Consider the following 22814-nt stretch of genomic DNA (forward strand, 5'->3'; position numbering starts at 1 on the left):
TTCCGACGTGGCCGATCCCAAGAGCCGAGTTGAGGGCTCTCTGATAACGAGGGTGGCAGAAAGGGGTCCGCGCATCCCCGCCTCCTGGGGGACCACAGGGGTCGAGAGGGCCTGGAAAGAGGTCCCCAAATCTCAGCTCGAGAGATGATCCTCGCCTCCCCGCTTGGGCGGGGCCAGCGTTCCAGATCAAAGCGGCGTAAGGCGCCTGCGGGGTGGGCCCTGCGCACCTCTGCGGCCCTCCTCCCTCTCGCCCTGGGTCCCCTGCCCAAGGTCCCCGGCCCCCGGCCCCCGGCCCGCTGAGCAGTAAAAACTACAACTCCCGGCAGTCCCCGCCCGCGCCGGCGCGCAGCCGCGAAGCAGAGGCTGCCGGGAGCGCGTCCCGGAGACCGGGCAAGCGCGCCGGGCGGAAGTCGGCTGCCCCCTGGGTCCCGGCCTTGCCGCAGGGGAGTCCCGCCGCCCGCGGGTCCCGGAGCCGCCGCACCGGGTGAGTGACGGCCGCACCCGCACCCGCACCCGCACCCGCGGCCGCCGCGCCCTCCCCGCCACGGGCCTGGCCGCCGCCCCCCGCCCCGCCACGTCCCGCCCCCGGCTGCGAGCAACGGTCCCCTTACCGACGGCGGCGCACACCCCCCGCCCGACTGTGAGGTGCCGCCCGGCTGACTCGCAGGGCTCCCCCCGGCTCCGACTAGCGCGGACGCCGCCGCCCCCCGACTAGCGCGGGATTCCCTCCCCCGCCCCCCCGTGACTCGTGCGGGGCACCTCCGCCCTCTGACTAGCGGGGCACACCTGCTCCTTCTCACTTGCTGGGCTCCCGCCCCCCTCCCCCTCGGGCTCTTCCTCTGATTTCAGGGATTGAACCCCTCTGACTAGCGCGGGACGCCGCCGCCCTCTGACTAGCGCGGGACGCCGCCGCCCTCTGACTAGCGGGGTACACCTCGGCCCTCTGACTAGAGGGGGACGCCGCCGCCCTCTGACTAGCGGGGGACGCCTCGGCCCTCTGACTAGCGGGGGACCCCTCAGCCCTCTGACTAGCGCAGGGTGCCTCAGCCCTCTGACTAGCGGGGGACCCGTCGGCCCTCTGACTAGCGGGGTACACCTCGGCCCTCTGACTAGCGGGGGACGCCGCCGCCCTCTGACTAGCGTGGGACGCCTCCGCCCTCTGACTAGCGGGGGACGCCTCGGCCCTCTGACTAGCGCGGGGTGCCTCAGCCCTCTGACTAGCGGGGGACGCCGCCGCCCTCTGACTAGCGGGGGACGCCTCGGCCCTCTGACTAGCGGGGGACCCCTCAGCCCTCTGACTAGCGCAGGGTGCCTCAGCCCTCTGACTAGCGGCGGACCCCTCGGCCCTCTGACTAGCGGGGGACGCCGCCGCCCTCTGACTAGCGTGGGACGCCGCCGCCCTCTGACTGCCGCGGGGCGCCTCTCAGACTCTTCCTTCCTCTGACTTCAGAGTTTGAGCCCCTCTCTGACTAGGCGGGACGCCTCCACCCTCTGACTAGCACAGGATGCCTCTGCCCTCTGACTAGTGTGGGACTTTGGACCTCAGGGGCCCTTCCTTTCCTGCCCCTGGTGGCACAGCTGTCCCTGAATCCAGCCCCCTCCACCACCCCACCGCCCCCATTGCCCAGCCTCTCCTCTCCCTCCAGGGAGCCCTCCTCTCTCAGACTGGCACTTTGTCGTACCTGCCGCGGGCCGGCCAAGCTGTCCACCCTCCCGTCTCCATGTAGCCTGACCCTGTCCCTCCTGGGTTGTGGCTCCTCGTCCCCCATCCTTGTCGCCTGGCGCCTCCCCTTTGCCCTGCCCTTCCCGGCACCGCAGTCACTCCCCTGTGCGCTGGGTGCAGGTGACCCCGACACACCAGGGACTCAGCGCAGGAGCCCCGCTTGTCATCGACCCAGAGCGCGTGCTCGCCGTCTTCCCCTAGTGTGTTTTCCACAGAGCGCAGGTTTGGGACCATGTGTCTGCGGATGTCGCAGACTCTGGCCGGCTCTGCAGTGTGAGGACCAAACCTGGGCAAAAGTGTAGGGTCTCAGGAGGGTCGGTGAAGAGGAAGCAGGTGCTGCAGCCTCTCCTTCCTCTTCCTCTTAGGAGCTGTGTGGGGACAGATCCTCCCCCCGCTCCCAGCCCCACCCCACAGGCTCTGAGCCGACAGTCCCGGGGCCTGCGGGCGGGCCAGCAGCCTCCCCTGGGCGCCTCCCCGGCGGCCTCAATGAGCCTTCTATTCTGGCCTTCGGGCCCCGCTGAAAGATACATTGATGGGCCAGGCTTCTCCCCTCTGCACTGGGCGGGTGGCTCACCCTGGGCGGGGGACTCCGTGAAGCGTGCGTTTGTTCGGGCCGTGGCCTGGAGACTGAGCGGTCTCCGTGTGCTCACTGGACGCGTTCACGGAAGGCCGTCACGCCCCAGGGCGGTGGAGACGGAAAGCCCTAGACTTGCAAGTGTTCGCGTGCCACTTCGTGTCCGTGGAGGCGCCCATCTGAGCGTCTGGTGCCTTCTTCCCCCTGGAACCGTACCCCAGCTGTGGTTCCTGCCGCACTTCCACGGCCACAGCCACGTAGTGAACGTGCGGTGCTAGAGGAGATGATTACCCGCCGGGCCGCTATGCCACTAATCCGCTGTGCTTCCTTGAGCCGCAGAGGTGACGAAGACAGACCCTCGGCGACAGGAGCAGGCCTCGCTCTGGTGGTGTGTCCCCCCCCCGCCCCCCAAATCCCTGCGATGGCCCCTGAGGTGGGCTCGTGCAGGCTCACGGGTGCACGGCTCCTGCCTCGGAGCCTTCGACCCTCTGGGCAGCGGTGTGGCAGCCCTCACGGCAGCGGTCTGGGGTCTCTGTACAGGGACTCGAGTGTTTCCTCTTTCAGAAACAGTGTCTCAGATCTCAGACCGTGGCCCAGCGTCCTGAAATGGATCAGCACCGTGACGGGGACGCCGTTTCTGTGTCATGTAGACATTTGCGCAGTGGTATCCGGGGCGCTGGAGGGAAAATTGAACAAGTGCCCTTTTCCCTTCACTAATGCTCTGGGCTGTGGAGATTGTCCATAAGGCTCTTGTTGAGTGGCGATGTGAAGGACTTTAGGACTTTTATGTGGATTTTCCTTCCCACGAAACCAAGACAATTACTTAGGAAAAAAAAATCCTGATAATAGGGAAATCTGGAAAGATGTTCAGTTTTCTCTTTTGTCTGTTCCTTTTGACTCCTGCTTGTTGATCTGGAACAAGTGCAGTCACGATCTGGAACTTACAGCTTGCACTGCTGCATCCATGTTCACCCGGGGCTGTGCTGTGGGAAATGAGGCATCTCACAGACACTCAGTGACCATGTAGAAGTGTTAGATCCAGGTGCATCCGGAATGGCTTCAGGGGGTCCCGCCCGGCTGTGTGCGTCCTCCAGAAGCTGGAGCTGAGCTGGAGGAGAGGTCTCTGCGGGGGTCTCTGAGAGAAGACAGCCCTTGATTTTGGCCCGGGGCACCCGTCAGGCTTCCGTCCTGTGTGGCTGTGAATGTGTGTGCAGTCGGCCCCCCGCACCTGCGCAGAGCTCTCCCAGCCGCAGTAGGAAGCCCCTTCTCTCAGGTGATGGGCTTACAGACAGAAATATCCTGAACTGTGTGTAACTTGATTCGGGAAGCTGTCGTGAGTGCCTGCTGTATGCAGCGTCAGGGTGGGAGGTGTGGGGTCTCAGCCTTTCAGGAAACTGCTGTCGGGGAGGAGGACCTCCAGTCCCTAAAGGACATACTTGGCTGCTGTGACTTGTCCCTTCCCGGTTTCCTTCTGCTTGTCACCCCGTCCAAATGCAAACTGAAGTTTTCAAGTGCAGCGCAGCCATGGCAAGTCCGCAGCGGGAGAATGCCTTGAATAGGACAACCTTTTCATGGAGCCTGGACCCCAGGGGCTGTCAGTGTTTGCTCACCTGAGACACGCCCAGCGCTCGTGGAGACTCGAGCCCGCAGCCTCCGTCACTCTGACGGGTGCAGAGTCAACAGGCTTAGCTCTTTCCTCTCCAGCCAGGAAGTGCACGTAGGCAGCGAGCAGAGTGGGGCCTGAGACCTGCCTGCATTCTGGACACGAGGTCCTCGAGGACCGTTGAGCTCAGAGACTTGGGTGGGGAAGGGGAGGAGGTGCTGTGCAGGGGGGTGGGCCTGTGGGGCCCAGGCACAGTCTGAGGGGGGAGGCAGAGGCGGCCTCCTTGTCTCAGCGCAGCGCTCTTGCTTCCTGCCCCTCCTAGATCCTGAAAGGGAGGAGTTTTGTCCTGGCAGCTTCAGTTAAACCTGTTTGCTCTGCCACCTGCCACACACCTGAAGGAAGAGGAGAAAGAGACTCTCTTGGCGGTGGGCGTGTCGGAAATGGCTGCCACCTTTCATCTAGGCCTTCTGTAGGGTCCCGTGGCGGGCAGGCCCAAGGATGGCCCGAGAAGGTAGGGGTGGCCGCTCCTGCTCCCTCGGGGGCTAGGGTGGGAGCGTCGCCCTGGCAGTGCCACTCCACTTGGAGTCCAGGGACCTCCGCGCCCCGGGAACAGAAGGACATAGTGTTCCTTCTTGCTGTTTCAGGCCTGTGTTATAAGAAACCAGAAATGTAGGAGTTGGCGAGCCATTCTTGACACCTGTCTGAAAAGGGAGGTGGGGAAGGAAGTTGGGCCTGGAGCAGCCTGGGTGGTGGTGGTTGCTCTGAGTGGCTCTTTCCAGGGACCTTGTCCTGCAGTGTGGCTGGTGCAGGAGAAAGGAAGCCAGCAGGGGTGCGGTCCCCCCGGGTTTCTGGACGGGACAGAACCGGTTGCAGGCCCACCTGAACAGGTGAGCATAGCCAACCAAAGAACCTGTGATGTTTTACCGTAGCAGCTTGGTTTTAATTTTCCTGGTTACGTAAAATTGACCTGTTGTGCTGCAGATGGTGGGGTGACAACCTTCTGATCACAATAAAGCAAATATTAAACTGCTTAGAACTTTGAGGAGTATGGGCAAAGAGAGAGCCTCACACGGGCCCCCCTTCTGGGAGTGACTTTGTCCACTTTGCACTCACTTTCACGGGCACATTTCTGTTGGTGTTCCTGGCTGGAAGTTTGGCTGGGGGGCGTGGGGGGGTGTTTTCGTTTTTATGTAAAAACACAAGCTCTTGTTCTGCGCCAGGACTCTGGCAGCAAGACAGGCGGCTCACCATCCGTTCTAGGTGTGAGCCAGCCTGGGGTTGTGGGGAACAAATGGAAAGGCATCTGATTTTATTATACAAAATGTAAGTAATTCCTAGGATATTAACAGAGGAGTGAAGATCAAGGTTGGATTTTGACCCAAAGAGAAATTATTCCAGGGGCAAAGCTAAAGGGATTTCCTGGAAGGCAGACAGAGTTCCACTATCACGGGAAGTGTAGTCATTTTCTTATCAGTGAAAGGTGGCGGAGCCCCAGGGCCCGTGCCTGTTGCTTCGGTCTCAGGAACCCGCCAGAGCTCAGAGCCGAGCAGGACAGGATGGCAGTACTGTGCGGTCCACGCTGTTGCACAGCCAGGTCCCAGAAGAGGCGGCACAGGGGACAGTGTGTGAGGAGGCGCGTTTGTTCCCAGGGCTGCTGTGGCAGGTTACCACAGGCGTGGTGACCGGAAACCATACACACCTGTTCTCTCCTGGTACCGAGGCCAGAAATCCACTACCGGTGTCACGGCCAAAATCCAGGTGTCAGCGGGGCCGTGCTCCCTTCGAGGGCTCTTGGGGCCAATCTGTCCTTGCCTCTTCCAGCTTCTGGGGACTCCAGGCACCTCTCGGCTGTGGCCGCATCACTCCCCTGCCTGCCTTCATGGTCACATGGCCTCTTCCATCACTGTGTAATGTCCCTCTGCCTCCCTTTTTTTTTTTTTTTTAAAGATTTTATTTATTTATTCATGAGAGAGAGAGAGAAAGAGGCAGAGACACAGGCAGAGGGAGAAGCAGGCTCCATGCGGGGTGCCCGACGCGGGACTCGATCCTGGGTCTCCAGGATCACACCCTAGGCCAAAGGCGGCACTAAACCGCTGGGCCACCGGGACTGCCCTGCCTGCCTCCCTTTTATAAGGACACTCAGGGTTGCGTCTAGGGCTCCCCTGGATCGTCTCCCCACCTCAAGGTCCTTAACCGAGTCACATCTGCAAAGTCTTTATCAGCATATAAGGGGACGCTCAGCTTCAGGGGTCAGGCTTGGACACCTTTGGGTCCAGGAGGGAAGCTTACTGGTGGTGGGGGCGGGGGAGTCCTTCACCATAGATGTGGGGCAGGAGGCAAGGAGACAGCAGCAGGAGCATCCCTGTCCTGGCACAGCCAGGGACTTCCAGATGGTTCTGTGTGGTCAGAGAGGTCATCATCCCATGTGGCAGAAGCGTCACGCACAGGGGCTTGGCTGTGGGCTGTGGAGTCATAGAGAGCCCGGCACAGGGTAGGGGCGGGGGGAGTGAGTGGGGAACAGAGGGGTCTCAGCTTTAGTGGGACAGCTTTGGGGTCTAGCAAAGAACTTCAATCCAGATCACTTTTTAGAAAAATCATTTCTGCCAGTTGTGTGGAGCGTGGATTTGGGAGGTCTAGATTGGGGACCTGCATACTTTTTCTGTAGAGGGACAGACAGTCGATGTGTTCAGCTTTACAGAGTCCTTTGCAGAGTCCTTGACTTTGCTGCCATGCTGAGTGCTTACAGGTTGGGCCAGCCACTTCTCATCACATTTACTTACAAAGCTGGGCCCTCCAGGCAGGTGGGCATTGGTGCTAGCAGAGTGACGAGGGTAGCAGGCAGACAGGAGCAGGTGACCTGTGCCAGGTCCTGCGGCAGGCATCTGACTCCAAGAAGTCGGCACTGTTCAATCAGAGTTTACACGGGAAGGAGCTGAGGCCCAGAGAAGCCAGGTGGAGCAGCTGGTGAATGGCAGAGGACAGGTTGGACCTTGATCACCGGCGGCCGAGCTGAGACGGGACGAAGTAGAGGGTGGGGGATGGGACCCAAATCTGGAGGTGGGGTGCAGACCAGACCAGGGAGGGGGCCTGGTGCGCTGAGATGTGAGGAGGCAAGAACCTGATCCAGCTGGTCCCCAGGATGACTTCTGAGGTCTGGGAGTGCCCTCGGCTGGTCAATAAATTCCTGAGGGAGCTCATTCTGGTGCCTGCAGGCCGACAAGGAGGCTCAGCGGCTGGGCCTGGAACTCAGGGAACAGGTGCAGGTGAGGAAGGTGTGGGGAGCCCTCACTGGAGTGGCTATGCCCCTAGAGACGGAGGTCATCTCAGGGAAGATTCAGAAGAAGGGTGGGTGACTGGGAAGGAGATACAGCATTGGGGGCTGAGGAGAGAGAGACAGGAGGAGGAGGACCTGGGGGAGCGTCACCTGCTGGCAGGAGGGACATGGAGCATCCCGGAGGGACGGAGAGATGGTTGCTCTTCCAGGGTAGCAAGGGATGGGTGGGGGACCAAGGTGTCACAGGGTTGGGAGGAGTTCTCTCTCCCTTCACTCAGAATCGTGGATGCACCATTGCTCCTCAGGATGGGAAGGGACCAGGGTGCCAGAGGGGTGGTTTCCTGTTCCCTCACGGATAATCACTCATCCACAATGTTTATTGGGTGCTCTGAGGATACCTGAGTGTAATCTGGAGGTAAAATGGCTACTCAGGTGGCAGTTTGGACACGTATGTAGAAGGCGAAGGAACCAGAAGAGCTGACTGTCCCCAAGCAGCAGGAGAGGGGGCTCTTTTCCCTTGAGCCCCTAGACTAGGGCCAGGCAGCTTGGTGCATGGGAGGTGTGGCCATGTGGGCTCCACCCCGGGGCCCCCACGTCATCTGCGGGAAGCCATCAGGCAGGAGATGTGACGAGATGACCAGTGGCAGGATGGCGGCTCAGGAATGGAAAGGGGGCAGACTAAGGGCAGGTGACACATCACAATGGTGACACCCGTGTACCCTGGTGGGTGTTTTGTCCACCAGGGATGCCATGGATGACAGGGAGGGCCGGATGCAGGGCTGTGGATTTGCAGTCTAAGGTGGGCACAGGGCTGGAGCTGGGGGGCTGTTGAAGGTGTGGGCATATTTGTCATCCGTTTGGCAAATGTGTGCAGAGTTCCCGCCGTTGGCCCCGTGTGGGCAGGTCCCTGCCCCGTGGAGCTAAGGTAGAGCAGGAGTAATTACGTAACTTGCCGCGGGCAGTGAAGAGAAGGAGCAGGTGCCGTGCTGGCGAGTGGGGCAGGCACGTGGGGGCCGACTCTGGGGGACCGGCAGCCAAGTCTCCCAGAGAGAAAGACAGAAAAGAGAGTGAGACAGCCGTGCAGAGGCAAAAGTGGGCTGGGCAGGGGTGCATGCAGGGTGAGGTCTGGGCAGGGGCCACGTAGTAGTGAGGGTTTACTCCTAGAGCACGCAGCGGTGTGGTCTAATTTGCTCACGAGGGTCGCAGGGGTCACTGGGTGCGGGGGGCAGCCGGGGTGAGGGGCACCGAATTGACAGGCCTGCTGTCGGAGCAGCTGCCGTGGAAGGAGGGTGGGGGCCATGCCTGGGGTGGGCAAAGTGGTGGTGGTGCAGAACTTCTGGTTGCAGTATAATCTCCTGCAGAAAAGGGCATCTCCCAGGGTTTCCAGGGAAGTTTTGCCCTGGGCAGCTTCGAATATGCTGGCCTCCCCATCACCTAGAACTATTCCTGACGGAGGAGTTGGGGACAAGGAGGTTTGGGGAGAGGGAGTAAGACTTAGCTGGAAATCGTAAGATCCGAATGTGTTAGGAATCTAGGCAGAATTTGGAACAGGAGGTGAGATGTGGGAGTTGAGAGCTCAGCGGCCACATCATGCAAGAGATCGACGCCGGGTGGCTTGGGCCCAGCCGTGGCTTGCGATGGCCTGGGGTTGGGCACAGCAGAGGAGGGGCAATGGCTGGGACCCCTGCTTCCCAGCCCAGCAGGCGCAGCCACCAGCTCTGTGGCCGCAGCAGAGCCGCCTCCTAGGGAGGAGGGAGCCCTCACCCAGGAGGGAAACCTGGAAGCCGCGCTTGAGGTGAGGAGCGGGAGGGTTTCCAGAGCGCCCACCCCTGCTCGGCACCTCCTGGTGCCTTGCTCGCTCCTTAGACATCCCTTTTCTGCACCTGACCCGATGGCAAAACCTAAACATCTGTCCAGGAGCAAGAAAAGGGAAAGACTGGCTTCTACTTGGAACCGTTGCCATGGTTTTCCCCCCTTGGAGCCAGCAGCCTGTGGTGTGGACGGGAGCTCCCCCAGCGGCCCCTGCCCACAGGCTGCATAGACTGGGGTGCAGGGAGCTGCCCTTCCCTGCTGCCACCTGGCAAGGAGAGGAGCATCTGCCCCAGAAGTCACGTCATTGGTTGTTTTGGGGCAGGAAGCAGAAATGCCCCCAGCGACCAGCCAAGGGCCCGTCTTGGGCCGGAACTTACTGAGTTACAACTAGAGACAGAGACAGAGCCGCAGCCCAGGGCTGACTCTGCTGATTCTGCTCCCCCAACTTGGCAGCTGCCCTGAGCCAGAAGCTGGCCTGGCGCCGCTGTGGCCACGCCGGCCAGGCTGCCGGGGTCGGTGCCGGGGACGTAAGCAGGGGGCGAGCGGTGAAAAGCTGCACTTCCTGGCCGCCGCCACCCAGCTGTGGTGCTGCCTATAGGGAGCAGGCCAGGGCCAGCTGTCCTTCGGGGCCCACGAGTCCTGGTCAGACTCTGGGCCCTCTGTAACTTACATGAATAGAAGGGTGCCAGAGGGCAGACCTTGCCAAAAACAGAAGTATTCTGTGTAGCTTATATCGGTTGTATGATTCTATTTGGATGTTGCAGAACCCTAGCCCGGGAGGAAGTCAGGACTCCCTTGATGAGCGTACGACTGCTCTGCACTGTCCTAGGAGCGCAGGATGCAGATGGACATGCTGATGGCTGTGTAATGGGTTGGCGGGGGCAGGGGTGGCAGATGCCAAGGAAGGTATGTGGGGGGTGCTGTCGGGAGCAGAGCCCTCAGGGAGAGCTTCTCGAATGAGGTGACCAGTCATCAATGATGAGCAGACAGACCTGGACCCTCTCTGCTGGCCTGTCCCGCCCAACCCCTCAGCACCCCGACTCCCTCCCTCAGCCCCTGCTGCTCCTCCTTCTGAGCTGGTAAAGCACCGCCTACACAGAACGTGCCCTCACTGAGCTTTCTGTCCTGCCAGTTGAGACAGATGGCATAACTTTGCTCACCTGTGCACCATCAGGTGGCAGGGAGGCCCGTGTGCTCTGCGGGCTGCTGACTTCTGTCCTCTCTCTGGGTGCCCAGGTCCCGCCTGCCCTCCAGTCTGATGCCCGCCCAGCCCTCCAACCACCTGGAATGGAATGAGCCTATGCACTCCCTCCGGATCAGTGTGGGGGGCCTTCCGGTGCTGGCGTCCATGACCAAGGCAGCAGACCCCCGCTTCCGCCCCCGCTGGAAGGTGATCCTGCCGTCCTTCGTGGGCGCCGCCGTCCTCTGGTTGCTCTATTCTCACCGCCCGCCCCCAGGCCGGCCCCCCGCACCCAACGCCCACAACTGGAGGCTCAGCCAGACACCTGCTGACCGGTACAATGACACCTACCCTCTGTCCGCCCCTCAGAGGACGCCGGGCGGGACTCGGTACCGAATTGCGGTTATCGCTGACTTGGACACAGAGTCTAGAGCCCAAGAGGAAAATACCTGGTTCAGTTACCTGAAGAAGGGCTATCTGACCCTGTCAGACAGCGGGGACAAGGTGGCCGTGGAATGGGACAAAGGCCACGGGGTCTTAGAGTCCCACCTTGCTGAAAAGGGGCGGGGCATGGAGCTGTCTGAGCTGATCGTCTTCAACGGGAGACTCTACTCTGTGGATGACCGGACAGGGGTCATCTATCAGATCGAGGGCACCAAGGCCGTGCCGTGGGTGATCCTGTCTGACGGCGATGGGACGGTGGGGAAAGGTAAGTGGGGTCCTCTCCAGCTCCTGGCTTTGGCTGGGGTGTGGGGGACAGGTTTGGGTTGACTGTCCGCCAGTTTGCTTTGTGCACGTACATGGTAAAGCATTCACGTGACCAGGAGGAGGGACCACCAGGTGGAGCCGTCTCCCTCCTGACTCACGGCTGCCCCACCCCAGAGCTGGCCTCACACTGAAGCAGTCGCTGCAGTCAGAGCTTGTTCCTAGAAGCCTGGCCGGGAAGCGGGTCCTTTCCACTGCTGCTCTCGTTCCCAGGCACGAGCCCCTTCCTACATCTTCAGAGGTGTCTTAGAGCACGCGGGGACACCAGCCTCCAAGTGTCTTATACCTTTAAAGCCATGGCATCACATGCTCTTGTGAACTGAGACTTATTGACAAGGTGAAGTTACGCTGCCCAGCACTGCTTTCTGAAAACCTGGCAGAAGGAGGGTCTGCGCATGAGTAGCAGTGACTGCACTTGGGTGGGATCCAAGCTTGAAAATCATCTGTGACCCACTGGTCTGCCCCGTACCAGAAAGGACTTCCCGCTTTCAGGCTGCGGGGAGCACAGAGCTCCGAGAGGGAGCTGGAGGGGCCCAGAGCCTCGGAGGGGAAGGGGCAGGGAGGCGCCGGGCGAGGGCGCCGACGAAAGCCTCCGTGTTCACCTGCGTTCCCGGAGGTGGGCCTGCACCCTCCAGGGAGCTGGACACTCAGGCCTCTCTCAGGTCGGAGAAGGAACGGCGCACCTAGCTGGGCCCGTGGGGCACGCTGTCAGCCAGCCCTCCCTGATACAATCGCTTCAGAGCCCTCCCGGGCCTGGGATGGATCTGGGCCTAGGTCTCAGAGAAGACCTCGGTTGCCCGATTCCTGCCTTAGTGTGTCAGTGTTTATGGGCAGCCATTGTTCTTCCCCGTTGGACCAGGGAGAAAGCAGAGTAACGGGAGCCTGGGGTTACCCCGTGGTCGGGTCGTCAGAAAGGATGGAAGCCCTGAAAAACGGAGAGGGTCTTCTCTCGAAAGTGACCCGGGGGAACTGGTGAGGCCCCTGGGACCCCAGGAACTCAGCGGGTCCCTCCAGAGCCACCACAGAGAAACGTATTCTGGAGGCTGCTGCCATTTCTCATGGCGGGCCACAGCTCTGGGTCCTTCGGGCCAGCAGGAAGCTCACCAGACATCTGGGAAGGCAAGCACAGTTTAGAACCCAGGGTGCAGGGGGTAGCATCCCACAGCCTGAGTGCACTGCAGCCTTCACATTGGGCTCCCCACAAAGACACCTAAGAGGATAAATGCACAGATTGGAGGGGACTCTCTGAGGCCCTGCCAGCCGCTCTTAGCTCTGGCTACTGCTGCTTCCTGTCCTCTTAGTGGGCGCCAGTCATGGTTGCGAGGAGCCACTCTGCCATGATAGCTCAAATCACTTCCACTTGCCCAGGGTTGGAGGTGATCATGAGGTTGGGACATACAGCTTGGGAAGCAGAGTTTGGGGATCAGAGGAGACTGGTGTCTGGCTGGGCCTTTGGGAGTGAAGGGGCAGGTGAGGTGCCAGCAGCAGGAGCCATTTGAATCAGTTTAGGAGAGGCTGTCCCAGCGGAGTGTTCCTGGATTGAGGGGCCAAAGAGAATGTGACAGGTCCCAAAAGGTGGGGAGAGGGGGAGAATAGAAGACGGAGAACAAGTCCCTGACCACTGCCTCTCTGGGGTGGGGCCCTGAGCCAGGCTGTCCTGTCCCCCACTCTCTTGTCATTGCCTCGCATGAGATCCAGCACAGGTGACCTCTGATGCCCAAGGCTGCCAGACCCCACAGGAGCCTGGGGAGCAGAGGGGTGACTATCATCTCAGGCATGCCCCTCGTCTCTTTGTCCCCAGGCTTCAAAGCCGAGTGGCTGGCTGTGAAGGACGAGCATCTGTATGTGGGCGGCCTGGGCAAGGAGTGGACCACCAGCACGGGGGAAGTGATGAATGAAAACCCAGAATGGGTGAAGGTGGTGGGCTGCAGAGGCAGCGTGGACCACGAGAACTGGGTGTCCAGCTACAACGCTCTGCGGGCCGCCGCTGGGATCCAGCCTCCAGGTAAGGGACCGGCCCCGCCTTGGGGGGCATCTGACAGATGCTGGGGTGCTGCGTGTGCACTTTCTTGGAGCGTTTGCTTCCAAACCACAGCAGTGTCGTTTCGTGCTCAGTTGTGATGATTTCTGTCTGTGATGGCTGCTCACAGCAGGCCAGTGGCTTTTGGGGACAAATGAGCCATTTGCTCTTCCTTCCCTGGCCCCGGCAGACTGCAGCCCCCTCCCCGCCACAGCCCTCTGGCCTGGCCCCTGCCTCAGTAGAAGCAAGGTGGGCAGAGCTTGGGCTCTTCGCCTTGCCTCCCAAGAGTTGTCGTGGTGTGTGGTGGGGAGTGGTGATGCTCGGAGCAGCCAGGCAGCTCTAGGCTTGGGGCGCGTGACGCCGAGGACATTGCTTCGCCCTCACATAGGAGGGCATGCTACTTCCTTTTCAACTTCGAGCCAGCCTCCCCCCAACCCCGATCTCTTCCTCACAAATCAACCCTGCCTGTTTATCTCGCCCCCTTCCCCCGGGCTCACTCTTCGTGCTCCTTAGCACCGAGGAAGCAGAAATGCAGACAGAACTCATGGCCACAGGTGACCAGAGATGGGGCACCAGGGACAGACTGGCCCGTCTTTGTTACTCCGGGTGATCCAGAGCAAGGACAGGTGGAGAGGCCTGTAGGACACAGGGAGGTCTGAAGAGGATCGAGCAGGGATGCTGCCCCAGTGGCCGGCCGGCAGCGTGAAGCCCATGCGGGAAGCAAGCCCTCCTGTGCGGCGGCGGGTCTCGCGCACTCCCTGGTCCTGGGCAGGGTGGGGCCAACCCCCCCCCCCCCGGGTGGTCTGGTGACCCGTGGGTCTGTCATGTGTCCCCAGGCTACCTCATTCACGAGTCTGCCTGCTGGAGTGACACGCTGCAGCGGTGGTTTTTCCTGCCGCGCCGGGCCAGCCACGAGCGCTACAGCGAGAAGGACGACGAGCACAAGGGCACCAACCTGCTCCTGAGCGCCGCCCAGGACTTTGGCGACATCTCTGTCAGCCACGTGGGGGAGGTAGTCCCCACACACGGCTTCTCCTCCTTCAAGTTTATCCCCGACACCGACGACCAGATCATTGTGGCCCTCAAGTCTGAGGAGGACGGGGGCCAGATTGCCACCTACATCATGGCCTTCACCCTGGACGGCCGCTTCCTGCTGCCAGAGACCAAGATCGGAAACGTCAAGTATGAAGGAATAGAGTTTATTTAAATTGACAAAATTCAGCCCAGCAAGGCCCAGCAGTGGATAGTTCTCAGCTCCATCAGGACTGAAATTTTATAAAAACCAGAGGACTGCACTTTTCTGTGGTTTTGGTTTGCTTTTGTTTCCTTTTCGGAACTCTGCAGTGTGTCCCTGGTTCAGGGGTTTCAGCCCCAGGGTTAGGAGGTGGAGCTGGGAGTCTTGGGTCCCCGCCACCCCGGAAGGTCCCCGCCGCGCGCCAACCCGTGCATCTTGGGCACTGCCATCTGGTGGTGAGAGCCGGCCCTTGCAGGCGTCCTAAGCTGGGGCCCCTCCTCCGTAACCCGGCCTTGCCCTTCCTGCATCCGACCTCCCTTTCTCCTCTTTCCATTTGTTCTTCTGTTCAATAAATGTTTCTTGAGCTCCTACTATGTGTCAAGCACTGTGGGGATGAAACAACAAGTCCGAAGTGGACCTGCCCTCAGGAGCTCCCAGGCCACCTCCTTTTCTTCCTTCTTCGTGAACCTCGTGCTTTAGATCCATTTCCCCAGGTCCTTGGAAAAGAATCTGTCTACACTGCAGATGTGTATGAGTGAGGGCAGGCCTCCAAGGATGAATCGCCCTAAATTCTGCAAGAAAGGACAGAAGCTTGCTCGTTTGTCCTCAGCTTCACAGCAGACCATCTCCACTTCGTGTGACCAACTCCATTTTTTTTTTCCCTTCAGGAAAATTCTGTGGCCGTGCAGCACTTTGAAGTTTCAATTACTAACTTAATTAAACCAATTTCCTTTCTCAGGGTGGAATCACCAAATCTGATCACACAGAGCAAAGTCCCTTAGTTAACAACTTTATTCCCAGCAGCAGAGGAGATTGGAATTAAGTCCTGACAGTGAGTAAGCAAGTTTTTAAGCATTTCCAAGTCATTGGTCAAAGGATGCAAAGGCAAAATGTTGCTTTTTATTAGCAACCATCAGAAATTGTCATGCCTTTAAAGACTTCCACAAATGGTTATCTTTCACTTCCTGACTCAAGCGGGAGCCTAGGTCCTGCCATGCCCTCCCTGGGTCTCGGGCACTGGGCTCTGTCCCCAAGAGGTTATAGGTGACACCTGCCTGGCCCCGTGGCTTCCATCCCCTGACCTTTTCTGTCTCCCTTTCTTGGGGAGCTTGCAGCCCCTTCTCTGGAAACTTCACACAAACCCTGCTTGGCCTTGTGGCCTCTTCCCTGTGGCCTCTTCTCCATGCTCCAGAGCAAAGACAGGGAGGTTAGGATGGTTCAGCCAGGCCTGAAGCCAAGAAGGGCCCTACCGTAAGCTCCCTCACCCCTCAGGAGGATGTGGGGTGCCGTGATGGTCTGGGAAGGGCCATCTTGTAGGCTCTGACGTCACTCACTTTGGACCCCCTGGCTCACAGACTCTAAAACAGCTGCTAGGAAGGAACCCAGCAAGGATCCCTCCTGCACTGCTGTGTGTTTCTGCCACCATAAAACAACTGGCAAAAGAACGTGACACGTTTCTTTGGAACTTGGATCCCACTGGACATAGCCTGGAAGACCCGAGTCCTTTCTGACTTTGCCTAGCCAGGCCCTCTGACCCACCACCTTGATAAACATCACTGGTGTTGGGGCTATGTGCGTTTTTAAAGCAGATCCGAAATTAGGAAGGCGGAAGAACTTGGGACAGTTACTAAGTTGAGACCTTTCTGATGGCACTTCAGCCACGGCCTAGGTGCCCCGAAGAACATTTTCACCGTAGTGATTTTCGACTCTTTAAAGCTAGACAATTTTTGTTTCTGTATTTGCTGCTGTAAGCATAATGATTGTGTTCCTTCCAACTGGACCCATTGTTTTGTAAACAATAAAGTGCCAGAGGGGACTGTGAGTTCTCTCTGTTTCCTGGTCCATGTTGGCTGGTGGCCAAGGATCTGTGGGAATGCCCGAGCCAGCATGATTCACGGAAGGGTGCGCTCTGTCCTTCTGTTTGGGGCAGGGGTCTGACATGTCACAGGAGTATGTGGGACAGGCAAGATGGGGACTTTTCTGGAAAATGAATCATCCAGTCCCAACTTTTCCTGAATCTGAAGAAGCTCTTTTGGTCATGGTGGTTAAGAATATAGGCTGTGTGGGACGCCTGGGTGGCTCAGCGGTGAGTGCCTCCCTTCAGCCCAAGGTGTGATCCTGGGGTCCCAGGACTGAGTCCCACATCGGGCTCACTGCATGAAGCCTGCTTCTCCCTCTGCCTATGTCTCTGCCTCACTTTCTGTGTCTCTTATAAATAAATAAAATCTTTTTAAAAAAATAGAAGGAGGGACACCTGGGTGGCTCAGCAGTTGAGCATCTGCCTTCAGACCCAGGCGTGATCTTGGAGACCCAGGATCGAGTCCCACGTCGGGCTCCCTGCATGGAGCCTGCTTCTCCCTCTGCCTGTGTCTCTGCCTCTCTCTCTCTGTGTCTCTCATACACACACACACACACACACACACACACAGGCTTTGACAGGACACCTGGGTGGCTCAGTTGATGAACTGTCTGCCTTCAGCTCAGGTCATGATCCCAGGATCCTGGGATGGAGTCCCACATCTGGCTCCCTGCTCAGCGGGGAGCCTGCTTCTCCCTCTCCTGCTCCTCTGTCTGTCTGTCTCTCTCTCTCTCTAATTAATTAATTAATTAATTAATTAATTAAAAAATACAGGCTGTGAAATCACTCGCAGGCTCCAGTCCTGGCCGTGAGATTTCTGCTGTGTGACCTGGGACAGCTTGTCTAACCACTCTGTCCTTTAGGTTCCTCATCTATAAAGGGAAGATGCTGTCATTAGTGCTCCTGATGCTTAGTGAGGTAGATGCACTCACCCATTGCGTTGCAGCTGTCAGGATGATTGGGTGATGAGGATCCCGGGAATGAGGTCTACGCCCATTAGGGCTTCATTAGCGTGTCTGTGGAGCTGCAGGGATGAGACCGTTCGCACGGGCGTGCAGAATCCTAGGAAGCTCTACATCGAAGCTCAGGAGCACTAGAAAGGGAGGGGCTGATAAGAGAGGCCTGAACTGGAATAGGAGAAGCAGCAAGAGTGTGAGGTCTTAAAGCCAAGTGTACCCGCAGTCCCTTCGTCTCTTAAGACCTTCCTTCCCTTTCCCTTGCCTGCCCTGCTCTGGTCCCCAGGCTGACCTGAGTGAGCCTCACCTCTGCCCTCTGGGATAACCCTGACTGGCAGGAGGGAGGAGGAGCTGGGGGTTCCTGATTCCCTCCCAAGGTTGCCTCAGGCACGGTCTCTCGAGAGATAGGTCCCTCTATACTCTCTCTGCCTATGCTCCAGGGACCGCTCCCTGCCCTCCCCCCTGCTGGCCTGAGAGTGGTCCAAGCCCCAGATACCACTCTCCACTAGCACACTCACACCTTGGAAATGGCCCCTTTCTTGAAGCCTCCTTACATCACCCCCATTTGGAGCCATCCATTTCCTGCTGGGAGGTCAAGTAAGAAGGTCTGGAAGTATCGGGGGGCTGAGCAACAAGGGGGACATGGTGTTCTTGGCAGTCCTCGTGAGAACACTTCCAGGAAAGCTGTCGGGGAGAAGCCGGAGTGCGTCAGCCTGGGGCAGGACCATATGGGGAATCACTGATGGAGAAGCAGGGACCTGAAAACCAGCCCTTGGGGCTCTGAGAAACCATGAGACTCGACTTGCCCAGGTGGTGACTTTAACCCACATGGTACCTTCATGGTACCCTCATGTGTTCAACGCATAACTGACCGGCAAAAAGAAAAGTCCCAAAAGTCATATTGGAAACGAGTGGAAAAAAGTGCCATTAAGTTCTTCCCAAGGGATCCCTGGGTGGCGCAGCGGTTTGGCGCCTGCCTTTGGCCCAGGGCGCGATCCTAGAGACCCGGGATCGAATCCCACATCGGGCTTCCGGTGCATGGAGCCTGCTTCTCCCTCTGCCTGTGTCTCTGCCTCTCTCTCTCTCTCTCTCTCTCTCTCTCTCTGTGACTATCATAAATTTAAAAAAAAAAAAAAATTAAAAAAAAAAAAAAGTTCTTCCCAAATGTTTAATCCTATCATGTACACTTTAAATTGGTATGTCTCGGGGATCCCTGGGTGGCTCAGCGGTTTGGCGCCTGCCTTTGGCCCAGGGCGCGATCCTGGAGTCCCAGGATCGAGTCCCATGTCAGGCTCCTGGCATGGGGCCTGCTTCTCCCTCCTCCTGTGTCTCTGCCTCTCTATGTCTATCATAAATAAATAAAAATTTCTAAATAAATAAATAAATAAATAAATAGGTATGTCTCAAAGCAAGTTATACCTTAATAAAATTGTTAAAAAAGATTTAAATAAAACAAAAATAAATTGCCTCCATGAAAAGAAAATTCTGAGCACAAAAGGTTTTACTGGTGAATTGTTCTAGAGATTGAAAGAAGAAATGATACCAACCCCACACAAACCCTCCCATGATTTTGGAAGTTGGAACACTTACTGGCTCATTTATGGGGGCACCACTATGCTAATACCAAAACCAGACAAATGTATTACAAGAAAAGAAAATTGTAGACCAGTATCCCTCATGAACATAGATGGAAAAATCTTTGGCAAAAATTTAGCCGGTTGAATCCACCCTTCTATAAAAGTGAAAATAATTCATGAGAAAATGTGATTTACTAGGGAATGCAAGGTTAATTTAATAGTCTAAAATCGATGTAACCCACCACATTGATGATCACCATATGATCATCTCCAAAGACACAGAAAAAGCATTTGACAAAATTCACCACCCATTCATGATTTAAAAACAAATCAACCTATGAAGCAAACTAGGCATAAAAGGAACATCTCTAACTCGATAAAAGACATCTGCAAAAAAACCTATAGCTTGTGTCATACTTTATGCTGCAAGACTGTTTTCCTCAGACTTCTGGGACCAAGGCAGGAACGTCCACTTTCAGCACTTCCCCCCACCACTTAACTTCTTATATTAGAATCATTTTAAACCACCTAGATGTTGCAAAACTAGGACAGTATTGGTCTGTCCCCTTTGTGCAGCCTTCTCCAGTGCTAACACCGTGCAGTTATCGCAACTGTAAGCACAGTAATCAGACCCAGGACACTGATGTTCTCATCAGTTGAATTCACAGTCCTCTGGGGTGTCCCAGACAATGGAATTGGGCAACGAGAAGAGAGTCATTCAGACTGGAAGAGAGAGTACAGCTGTCAAGATTGACTAGATAGAAAAGCCTAAGAAATCTTCAAAAGGTAGCTCCCAGAACTACCAGTTGAGTTTAGCAAAATTAAAGGACGCATGGCACACGTACAGAATTTAACTTGTTTCTATGTGGCTACTGTGAACAATCAGAAACCATGAAATAATAAATAGATATAAACATGTGCAAGATCTATAGGCTGAAGCTGCAAAACAGGTGAGATCAAAAGAGACCCAAATAAATAGAACAATATGCTGTCTTCATGGATGGGAATACCCAATTTTGAAAAAAAGTCAAAAGACTTAGAGTATCTGGCGTCTGGACTTCTTATATTAAGCTGTAAGCAATCAGAGCTATTGTATTAGCAGAACAATAGGCATATAAATCAAAGCAACAGTAAGGAGCCCATAAATAGACCCCTGTGTGTGGTGTCAGTGAATTTTGGACCAAGTAGTTCAGTGGGGGGGAATGACTGTGTAGATGGTGTTGGGACAACTCTAATCTACCTGGAAACAGATGATTGAAGCCCTTAACTCCCACCATGTGCAAAATTATCTCAGAATAGATCACAGGATGACACGAGCTAACACGACAAGACCCTAAAAGACAGCAGACTTTGGGTCAGGCATTTTAATTCTTAAACACGACACCAAAAGGTTGAGACTTTGAGCTTCATCCAGATTTGAAACCTTCCTCCTTCAGAAGACACTGTTAAGATGAAAAGGCACGAGAAGATAACAACATTTGCAGATCTTCTCTCTCAAGGACTTGCATCTAGAGTATGTAAAGAATGTGTACAACTCGGTAATAAGACAAACAGCCCGATTTAAAACATGGCCTGATGGGGCACCTGGGTGGTTCAGTCGGTGAAGCGTTTGCCTTCGGCTCAGGTCATGACCTCAGGGTCCTGGGATCAAGTCCCACGTCAGGCTCCCTGCTCAGCAGGGAATGTGCTTCTCCATCTGCCCCTCTCCCCGCTCCTGCTTGCTCTCTCTCAAATAAGTAAATGAAATCTAAAAAAATAATAATAATTTAAGAACAAACTTTTAAAAAATAATAAACAAATACATAAAAATACATGCCTGAGATCTAAACAGGTGCTTCACCAAAGAGGACGTATGAGTGACAGACAAGCATATGAAGAGATGCTCGCTGAGTGAAGTAAGTCAGTCAGAGAAGGACAAACATTATATGTTCTCATTCATTGGGGGAATATAAATAATAGTGAAAGGGAATATAAGGGAAGGGAGAAGAAATGTGTGGGAAATATCAGAAAGGGAGACAGAACGTAAAGACTGCTAACTCTGGGAAACGAACTAGGGGTGGTAGAAGGGGAGGAGGGCGCGGGGTGGGAGTGAATGGGTGACGGGCACTGGGGGTTATTCTGTATGTTGGTAAATTGAACACCAATAAAAAATAAATTTAAAAAAAATGAAGAGATGCTCAACAGTGCTAGCTAGCCGTTAAAACTACACTGAGACCCTGCTGTGTACCCACCACAGTGGACAAAATTAAAAAGACTGGTAATGCCAAGTATTGGTGAGGATTTAGAGCTGCTGGGACACTCATACAATTGCCAGCAGGGATGTAGAATGGTCGGGCCACTGTGGGAAGCAGTTTGGCAGTTTCCTAAAAAGTTAGATATCCCGGGGCACCCAAGTGGCTCAGTCGGTGAAGAGCCCGACTCTTGATCTCAGGGTTGTGAGTTCAAGCCCCATGCTGGGGGTGGAGCCTCCTTAAAAGAAACAAAAAGATCAGCCCAGGTGGCTCAGCGGTTTCGTGCCGCCTTCGGTCCAGGGTGTGATCCTGGAGATCCGGGATCGAGTCCCACGTGGGGCTCCCGGTGAGAAGCCTGCTTCTCCCTCTGCCTGTCTCTCTCTCTCTCTCTCTCTGTCTCTAATAAATAAATAAATAATCTAAAAAAAAAGAAAAGAAAGAAACGAAAAAGTTAAACATCTCTCTCCTGACCCAGTAACCCTATCCCTAGGTATCTTACACAAAAGAAAGCAAAGCTATGTTCACACCAAGTCTGCTCCCTAAATGGTCTTTTTTTGTTTTTGTTTTTAAGATTATTCATGAGAGACAGAGGGAGAGAAAGCGGGAGAGAGGCAGAGACACAGGCAGAGGGAGAAGCAGGCTCCCCATGGGGAGCCTGAGGTAGGACTCGATCCCAGGACCCCAGGGTCACACCCCGAGCTGAAGGCAGATGCTCAGTTGCTGAGCCACCCAGGCGTCCCTCCCAAATGGTCTCAAGAGCTTTATTCACAATAATCAAAACCTCGGAATGTCCCGGATGTCCATCAGTGCATAAGCAAACTGTAGCCTGTCCGTATGGGGGGCTGGACCTGGGGGGGGGGGGCGGCAATGAACCGGTTCATGGTATTTGCATGACATGAGTGAATCTCAAGAGCAAGGCTCTAAGTAAGAGCAGCTGGATAGAAAACATTGCGTATTGTATGTTTCTTGTTTATATGAAATTCTAGAACACAGATCAGTGGTGGCCAAGGAGGGACAACTGCCGAGGGGCACAAGGGCACTTCTGGGGTGATGAGAACATTCTGTGGATCAGAGCTGTGGCCACGGCCGCCATCTGCATACCTTTGTCAAAGCTCATTCAATCCACACACTTTATTATATGTAGATTGTATGTCAAGCCAGTTTTTTTTTTGTTTTGTTTTGTTTGTTTTTTAAGAAAAAGCGTGGGCCTGAATGCCAGCTCCATCCCCCCCAGATGGATGACTGGGCAGATTCTGCTTCCCGGCACCTCTGATTTCTCACCTCTGAAGGGGTTGAGAAGAGCGGCACTTCCCATCTCAGTGGACGGTCCACGGTGGGGTGGAGGCAGGACTGAGCGCCCCAGGGAGCAGGTGCCCGTACTCTGAGCTCCCCAAGAGGCCTCAACCTTACATTTTACTCCCCTCAAGTCGAAGGACTTCCCAGGACTGTGGAACTAAAGAGTCTGCAACTTGAGTTTTAAACATGCCACCGAAAATTCCTAGCAGGAAAGTTTAGAACGGAGTGGGGCGGCTGGCGGGGGGAGCTCCCACAGCCAGCCCCGAGGCCACCTGCAGGCCACCTGGCACCCGACGCCACTTTCCTACCCACCTGGAGGAAGGAAGGCTTCTTCCTCCCCCTGCAATTGCGCACAGTGAGAAGCCCCCACACTTCCCCCTCCCAGATGCCTCCAGGGACTCCCTCCCCCCTATAAGAGAGGCGCCTCCTTTTGGTTCCACGGACCTGCCTGTGGGTCTGCCGCTTGTTGCTTATTCCCAGTTGCAACTCCCTGCTCTTCCTGAATAAACTGATTTTTGGTGGTAAGATAACTGGCAGTTTTATTTGGGGAGTTAACACCACCAACACCTTCCAAAGGACGTTCTTTGTCTCCTCTCCCTGATGGGCAACTTGTTTGGGCAGGACTCAGTGGAAATGACGTGAAGGAAGGTTCTGGAGGTCCTGTGCCAACCAACCTGAGGCTTCTTCATCTGCCTTTTATTTTATTTTTTT

At 56.2% G+C, this 22814-nt stretch overlaps 1 protein-coding gene across 3 annotated transcripts in view; it reads left to right on the forward strand.

The window, feature by feature from the left end:
- Positions 1–343: 343 nt before the first annotated feature.
- The window catches only part of CANT1 (calcium activated nucleotidase 1), a 31975-nt gene continuing 9504 nt past the window's right edge, over positions 344–22814 (forward strand). Inside the window, exons 1-4 of one of the 3 annotated variants that reach the window (XM_038546423.1) lie at positions 344–484; positions 10223–10875; positions 12733–12936; positions 13788–16029. In XM_038546423.1, the coding sequence (XP_038402351.1) occupies positions 10245–10875; positions 12733–12936; positions 13788–14158 (1206 nt within the window). In that variant the 5' untranslated portion in view covers positions 344–484; positions 10223–10244 and the 3' untranslated portion in view covers positions 14159–16029. Of the gene's footprint in view, positions 485–4259; positions 4412–10222; positions 10876–12732; positions 12937–13787; positions 16030–22814 lie in introns of those variants that run through there. The other 2 variants (XM_038546419.1, XM_038546420.1) reach the window with 2 other exon arrangements.

This window comes from Canis lupus, chromosome 9 (assembly GCF_011100685.1).
Source record: "Canis lupus familiaris isolate Mischka breed German Shepherd chromosome 9, alternate assembly UU_Cfam_GSD_1.0, whole genome shotgun sequence".
In the NCBI taxonomy this organism is placed as follows: Eukaryota; Metazoa; Chordata; class Mammalia; order Carnivora; family Canidae; genus Canis; species Canis lupus.